General features: G+C 44.9%; 2 protein-coding genes across 3 annotated transcripts in view; both read right to left on the reverse strand.

Annotated features, from left to right (window-relative positions):
- The window catches only part of LOC123149128 (serine/threonine-protein phosphatase 2A activator), a 6,525-nt gene extending 6,167 nt beyond the window's left edge, over nucleotides 1-358 (reverse strand). The window contains exon 1 of one of the 2 annotated variants that reach the window (XM_044568661.1): nucleotides 7-334. In XM_044568661.1, the coding sequence (XP_044424596.1) occupies nucleotides 7-238 (232 nt within the window). In that variant the 5' untranslated portion in view covers nucleotides 239-334. Of the gene's footprint in view, nucleotides 1-6 lie in introns of both variants that reach the window. The other variant, XM_044568660.1, reaches the window with a different exon arrangement.
- A 2,635-nt stretch (nucleotides 359-2,993) lies between these two features.
- On the reverse strand, nucleotides 2,994-4,272 carry LOC123149129 (protein EXORDIUM-like 2). The gene has a single exon (XM_044568662.1). The coding sequence runs from the start codon at nucleotides 4,181-4,183 to the stop codon at nucleotides 3,224-3,226; it is 960 nt and encodes a 319-aa protein (XP_044424597.1). The 5' UTR covers nucleotides 4,184-4,272; the 3' UTR covers nucleotides 2,994-3,223.
- Nucleotides 4,273-8,252: the final 3,980 nt, after the last annotated feature.

Raw genomic sequence — 8,252 nt, forward strand, 5'->3', positions numbered from 1 at the left:
GCAGGGGCAGCGGGACCGGGGAGAGGACGATGGCGGCGGTGTTGGTGGGCGCGTTGATGGCCGGCATGCGGATGGGGCGGTAGGCGGGCGGCGGGGAGTCCCCGGTCCAGGGGGCGGGGGCGGGCGCCGCGGCGGGCGCGCCGCAGGAGCGGCAGAGCGGGGTGTGGATGTGGCCGGCGTGGGAGGGAGGCGAGGTGGACGACGCGGCGGCTTGGGGGGTCGATTCGGGGTTGGACATGGCTGCCGGTGGCGGGGGATCGCGGGCGGGGAGCTCTGCTCTGGGTCGGTGAGGAGGGGATACTTGGGGGAGGCAGGCACTGACGCCGGAGGAGAAGAGTCGTGACACGCGGAAAGGGAATGGCTGCTTCCCTTGGGCCGTGTAAGAGCATTTGGGCCAGACTGGAAGGATGGGATGTCCTCCTTTCGGCTCTTTGATAGAGTGCTCCCACTGCTTAAAAAAAGATAAGAGTGCTCTGGCGAAAGCACTAGTTAAGAGGTAGCTCATGTGCTGACAAGTGGCACACTGTGCGTCACTTGTCGCAACCTGGGTGTTTTATTTCTAGCTTCATTTAATCAAATATTATATTTCTTCAACCATGCGTAAATGCCGAATCATTTTAACCGTTGGATTTCTTGCGTCGAGATCTTTAAAACTAGATCGAATGGTAATAACTTCCGACAAACTTTCTTTTAGTAAAAAACAAGAAAAACAAAAACCAAAAAACCTAGAATAAAAAAAGTCCGATAAAAATGAAAAAAATCCTTAACCAAAGAAATAAAACAGAGAAAAAAAATGGGAGCCCGAAGCACGATTGCGGGTTTTTCACCTTTTTCAGTTTTAGAAGCACACATTTTCCCCCAAGAAATACATCTGTGAGTAACAAAAATGTGCTTTTTGTGGAAACACATATTTTTTCGTTTTCCGAGAAGCACAACTCATAGAAGAAAATGTGTGCTTTCACGAGAAGCAAGCACAACCTTTTTTTGACAAGCACGCGTGGAAGTAAATCTATACTTCTCATAAAAACATTATTGTTCCCTTTCAAGAAGAACAACTATGCTTCTCGCGGAAGTGAATTTGTGCTTCAACGAGTGCTTCCATCAAGAAACAAATATGTGCTTCTCGTGGAAGCACAAGTTTTTTTCTTTTCATAAAAGAATATTTACTCAAAAACATAGGAAAAATGACAAAGGCCAAAAAAGGATAAAAATACTCATCTAAAACTTGAAAATGCATATAGAGAAATAAAAAGAACAAAATCTAAAGGGGCCGCCCTAATGCAACACCTGGCGGCGGCTGGGCGCACTCGCATTCGAAGAAAGTGACCCTTGCGGGTAACCCTTGGATACGTGCTCCAGCCAGTACACTTTGGCGTGTAGGCCAAAGTGTACCCCTCTCGTGCACATGTCCTCAGTATGGTTCGACCCTTGGTGGATTTTCTCCCACCGGTTTTTAGAAAGTTCTAGAATCTTAACTTACCTAGAATTTTTCTTTTTCTTTGTTTTTCCTTCTGGTTTTTTCTTCCTTTTATTTTTGGCCCATTCTTTTCATTTTTTATGTACTTTTATTTTATTTTTCTTTCTTTTTTCATTTTGTTATTTTATGAACATCTTTTAAATTCATAAACAATTTTAGAAATCATGGTTTTTTTGAAATAATGAACAATTTACTTTTTCTTTTCCTTTTTTCATTTTGCATACATCTTTCAAATTATTGACCACTTTTTAAAATCATGAACATTTTTATAATATGGGAACATTTTTAGAAGTCATGAACATCTTGACATGTGTGAACATTTTTCTTATTCCTAAACATTTTTCAAATTCGCAAACATTTGCTAAAACGGCTGATCATCTTTTGAATCGATGAGTATTTTGGGAACACATTTTGAAATTCTCGGGCGTTATTTTTTTACTTTTGACGAACTTTTTTTTGAAATGTATGAATATTTTTTGTATCAATGATTTATTTTTAGAAATTCTGGGCGAAACACAACCCTATTTGGTGCCCAGCTAATCTTGCAAGTCAGCGCCAGTGCGCAAAGGCACCGTATAGGAGGTCTCCGAAACAAAGTAAACGAGCCGGTCCATTTGTAGTTAGGACAGGTGACTACAATACCTATTTTTTAGAGAGAATGTCGTGCTTTATTCATCAGGGATAATTACAAGATAGTCCTCACGGATACAACTGGGGTTACATAAAATATAGAGTAACTAGAGGGTTCCTGACCAAATTTGGGAACCCTCTAGAAGTTTCCTAACCCGTTTTTTCTCTTTATGTGATTTTCTTTACTTTTTTTCCTTTTTCTATTTTTTTATTTTAAAAAACTCAAAAATTTGAAAAGATGTTTAAAAAACGTTCACATTTGAAAAAAGAACTTAAAAATTATTTTTGTTTTAAAATTTTGCTCAAAAATTCAATAACTATACTTGTTTTAAAAAATGTTTGGGAACTTTAAACATTGTTCTGAATTTTAAAACGGTCCCGTGTTCAAAATTATGTTGAAAAATTCAAAAAATGATTGCATTTTCAGAAAATATTCATAATTTCAAAAGTTATCCTTGTTTTAAAAATGTTCATAATTACATGACAAAAGATCGTGCGATTAACTAAGGATCAGTCAGCTGAATCCAATGCTTTTCTATCTTATATATCTGATATTACGAAGGAAAATCATAGACAACACAGAGGAAGGAGGACTTTGATACTCCCTTCGTTCCAAATTATTTATCGCAGGAATGAATGTATCTAGACGTATTTTAGTTCTAGATACATCCATTTGTATCTATTTTTTGGACAAGTAATTCCAGACGAAGGGAGTACAAAACGATATGTAAAAAGTTACATTGGAAATCATATCGATCGTCTTCTTCCTTCGATAGTTCGCCGTCCACTCGAGCATGAACTTGTGAAGTTTGGATTTTTACAATAGCACCAGCAGCAACATCCAGTGTGTCCAGAAGCTCCCCCGAAAATAAACATGCATGGAAAGTCATTGATACTCGCATACTGCGATGCATGACAACTCACACGGAGTACAATACAACCTCTGCTGCTTCGGAAAACACATTGCAACGGGTACGGATCAAACAAGTAAATGCAACAAAGTGAACTACACTACTACAATGGACTGAAAAATAAATGGAGGAGGGCATTTATTTCTCCTCCGGATCTCATGCAGCGAGAGTGCGAGACCATCCAGTTTGCCTGCTCCCACGGCGTCTACACCAGCGTCCTGCACTGCGACGTGGTCGGGTCCCACAGCGCCGGCAGCAGGTACTTCCTCCCGCTCAGCCCGACGGCGTTGTAGCTCGCGCCGGTGGCCCGGTCCACGAGCAGCCTCCCCGGGTAGCCGGGGTAGGCGCCGCTCCCGAAGATGCCGGCGCACGCCGTGGCGGCCTCCGGCCCGGCGCCGTCTGCATCATTGCCCTGGTAGTACCCGTCGCCGTAGGGGTTGGTCACCGTGCCGGCGAGGAGCGCGGCGAGGCTGATCACCATGCCGTCCGTTCCCACGTCGCCGCTGGGCGGCACGAGCGGCGGGGCCTGGGGCCCGTACGACGGCCGGTGGAACGGCCACGCGCACTGGCCGGGGCACTGCTGGGCCGGGTTGCCCACCCACAGGTACGCGTACCTCGCCCTGCCGTGCGCGCCGGCGGTGGCGTGGTCGTGGGCGCCGCACCGGGACATGCAGAAGGGCGCCACGAGGACGTCGGGCGCCGTGAGCACGGCGGTGATGGCGCCGCGGTGGTGCCCCGCGCCCCTCGCCAGCGCCGTGACGTTCTCCAGCGAGAGGGACCGGCCCAGCGACATGCGCTCGTCGAGGAGCTCCCGGCCGAGCCTCAGCCGCGCGCCACCGCCGCGGTACAGCGAGACGGTGCGCCACCAGGACGCCACGGACGGCTCGGCGGCGCCGCGCGGGGCCGGCGCCGAGACCGACCGCACGAAGTCGGCGACGACGGCGCGCTGCGCCGGTGCGAAGCGGCCGTAGTAGAGGACGTTGACCTTGACCGTGAGGTTCCCCGTGAGTAGCGCGCCGCCGTGGTCCCGGAGCACGATCGGGTCGGGCTTCACCAGGAACAGCGTCCGCGGGCTGTACGCCGCGCACCGCGGCGCCGCGGCGGCGACGAGGAGGGAGAAGAGGCAGAGCAGTGGCAGCAACGACGCCGTCTTGCGGTCGCCCATGGCGTGCAGGATGAACGATCGAGCTGGTTCTGGCTGTGGCTGACTGGCTGTGACTCGTGGTGTGCTTGGCTGCTTGCTGACTTGTGTGCGCTTGATGAGGTTGTCGATCTATCAGGGTCTGCCGGGGGGCTTAAATAGCAGCCCGGAGCGTATGGGGCGTAAAGACGACGACGTGAATACGTGACGGGGTGTGTGGGGGGCTTTGGCGCGTCAAAGGAGTTGAAGAAACCCATGGCAGGCGCGTGCATTCGTCCGGTTCCGCGGTTCTGGGTTTGAGTTCGTTCTTCGGGGAATGTCTGTGCCACTTGGGTACCAACGTGTCCGCAACAATTTTCTTTGCTGATTTACGAGCTTTCGAAGGTGGATTGAGATATACTACTACCATCGGTGCAGAAGTGGCTTTGTTGTTACTAGTACATGCAATGCACGTTTTTTTCTTTCTTTGAACACTACGTGTAATGCACGTTTTTTTTTCTTTGAACACTACGTGGAATGCACGTTAATATTTGGAAGAAGGTTAATTGCACGTTTATATTAGGTAGGATACCAATTATGCGTTAATTTACTCACAAAAAAAATTATGCACTAATTTTGTGATTAGCATAGAGGTTGATATTTAGGATGATATTACTTTCATGCTAAATATGTTGAATACTCACCATTCGAGCAATCTAGATTGTTGGATTGTAATGATTTTATGGCTGAGGTTAACTGGATCCGTCCTTTTGGGTCTTTTCGTATTAACCAGTAAATGTGTACGCTGAATCCATGTTGTAATACGTATTAGAGAGGAAATTAATTGCATATTTATATTAGGTAGAATATTATTTACGTGTTAATTGCATGATTATCATAGACTTTGATATTTGACAGATATTAATTGCATGCTAAACATGCTGAGTGCTCACCATTGAAGTAATCTAGGTCATTGGATTCATGATTTGATGGCCGATAATAATTGGATCTACCCCTTTCAGACATTTTATATTGGTAGGGATAAATATAGATATAGATTATATTGATATATGTACAAATATAGATATAGATGTAGATAAAGATTCATTCAAAGCTAGCTTGAAAAAGAAAAAAAAGCACAGAAGGAAATATCTATATACAAAAGATATGAACCAACCCAACATAAGTTATGTAGGGAGTTAGGGCATCTACAACCGGACCAGGCAAAAGTGAGCCCCAAAATATCCGCATACGCTTTTAAGTGCGTTCGCGGACAATGACAGGTCACCTTTCAAATGTCCGTGTGCACAATTGTCTCCCTCACTTAGCAAATCTTCAAATCCATACAGTGTTATGCAATGTTAAAATAACACACATAGTTCATCTAGATCAACACACATAGCATAGGGGAGTTCATATATGACATCAGACTATCAAAAATCGGCATGTTCTACTAGCTATGAATTATACGGCTATCGAGAAAGTTCCCGACGGACCCCTTGCCCTTGTCATCTTCATCACGGAAATAACGGTCGAAGACGTAATATGGATCGAGCCAGATCTCCTCACTGGCAAAACTGTCCAGTCCGTCACCCGTCCTCCTCCTCCTTTTCCACCTCTTCTTGTCACATTTGCTAAGGATTTAACCTGAGTGTAGATTTTATTAATGAAGATTAATTTTACAAGGACCTTTTCCATTTGCCTCTGTATAGACGTGCTCATTAGGAATTTATTCAAATGGAGCACCTTTGTGCAAAGGTTTTAACAGAAGAACACATGCACTTGACTGATACCTGGAGTTACATTTGGGTTATTGATAATTTTCTTTCCATAGGGCCTACAAAGTATTGATTGATTCTCAACCCTGCCCCCCTCATTTTAACTGAATTTGGAAGAGTTCTTGTCAATCTAAACTTGAACTATTCTTTTGGTTGATTCTACATGACAGACTTAACATAAGTTTGCTGAGGAGGAACCAATTTGTGCTTCCGAGTTACAACTGTGCCACTCTACAATGCCCACAAGAGGAAACCCTCCTCATATGTTTTGGGATTGTATATTTGCTCAAATGTGTTGGGATTTTGTCAGCCCTAGTAGAAGACAAAACCTATCAACCTTTAAGGCTTTTGCTCATCTTAGAAGCAAGTTCAATGTACCTTTTTTGATGGAGATTATCACCATTGCATTATGGGTTATCTAAATGATCAGTCATAGCTTTCCTGCGGAGGTTAAGAATTAAGAAGAAATATGGTCTAGCCTTCAATTCTTTATTTTTTTGCGAACAAGCCCTCAAATCTATTAAGAAGCCCAACCAATTACAATTAGCACCCCACAAAGAAGAAAAATACAATGAAGACCCCAGGGAGCCACACAGGCTATCTCACTGAAATGAGCCGCTGCACGCTGCGGCGTTGCGGCTCCGCATATTCGCCGGCGATCCTCCATGGTAGAAGGGAAGTCAACAATCTTAGGCCCCAAGGACCAACACCCCATGATGACCCACAAGTATAGGGGATCTATCATAGTCCTTTCGATAAGTAAGAGTGTCGAACCCAACGAGGAGCAGAAGGAAATGATAAGCGGTTTTCAGCAAGGTATTCTCTGCAAGCATTGAAATTATAGGTAACAGATAGTTTTGTGATAAGATAATTTGTAACGAGCAACAAGTAACAAAAGTAAAGAAAGTGCAGCAAGGTGGCCCAGTCCTTTTTGTAGCAAAGGACAAGCCTGGACAAATTCTTATATAGAGAAAAGCGCTCCCGAGGACATATGGGAATTATCGTCAAGCTAGGTTTCATCACGATCATATGATTCGCGTTCGGTACTTTGATAATCTGATATGTGGGTGGACCGGTGCTTGAGTGTTGTCCTTACTTGGACAAGCATCCCACTTATGATTAACCTCTATTGCAAGCATCCACAACTACAACAAAAGTACTAAGGTAAACCTAACCATAGCATGAAACATATGGATCCAAATCAGCCCCTTATGAAGCAACGCATAAACTAGGGTTTAAGTTTCTGTCACTCTAGCAACCCATCATCTACTTATTACTTCCCAATGCCTTCCTCTAGGCCCAAATAATGGTGACGTGTCATGTAGTCGACGTTCACATAACACCTCTAGAGGAGAGACAACATACATCTCATCAAAATATCGAACGAATACCAAATTCACATGACCACTAATAGCAAGACTTCTCCCATGTCCTCAGGAACAAACATAACTACTCACAAAGCATATTCCTGTTCATAATCAGAGGGGTATTAATGTGCATATAGGATCTGAACATATGATCTTCCACCAAATAAACCAACTAGCATCAACTACAAGGAGTAATTAACACTACTAGCAACCCACAGGTACCAATCCCGGACTTAGAGACAAGAATTGGATACAAGAAATGAACTAGGGTTTGAGAAGAGATGGTGCTGGTGAAGATGTTGATGGAGATTGACCCCATCCCGATGAGAGGATCGTTGGTGATGACGATGGCGATGATTTCCCCCTCCCGGAGGGAAGTTTCCCTGGCAGAACAGCTCCACCGGAGCCCTAGATTGGTTCCGCCTCGTGGCAGCGGAGTCTTGTCCCGAAAGCTGGGTTATGATTTTTTTCTCATCGAAAGACTCCATATAGCAGAAGATGGGCATTGGAGGGCCACCAGGGGGGCCACGAGGCAGGGGACGCACCCAGGGGGTAGGGCGCGCCCCCACCCTCGTGGGCAGAGTGTGGCCCCCTCTGGAACTTCTTGCGCTCGGTATTTTTTATATATTCTGAAAATGACTTCCGTGAAGTTTCAGGACTTTTGGAGCTGTGCAGAATAGGTCTCTAATATTTGCTCCTTTTCCAGCCCAGAATCCCAGCTGCTGGCATTCTCCCTCTTTATGTAAACCTTGTAAAATAAGAGAGAATAGGCATAAGTATTGTGACATAATGTGTAATAACAGCCCATAATGCAATAAATATCGATATAAAAGCATGATGCAAAATGGACGTATCAACTCCCCCAAGCTTAGACCTCGCTTGTCCTCAAGCAAAAGCCGAAATCGAAAAATATGTCCACATGTTTAGAGATAGAGATGTCGATAAAAATAAAATACGGACATGAGGGCA

The sequence above is a fragment of the Triticum aestivum genome, chromosome 7A (genome assembly GCF_018294505.1).
Source record: "Triticum aestivum cultivar Chinese Spring chromosome 7A, IWGSC CS RefSeq v2.1, whole genome shotgun sequence".
NCBI lineage: Eukaryota > Viridiplantae > Streptophyta > Magnoliopsida > Poales > Poaceae > Triticum > Triticum aestivum.

Bases quoted from the DNA above. Each gene is read 5' to 3' on its own strand.
- LOC123149129 (XM_044568662.1), bottom strand. From the start codon at position 4,183: ATGGGCGACCGCAAGACGGCGTCGTTGCTGCCACTGCTCTGCCTCTTC.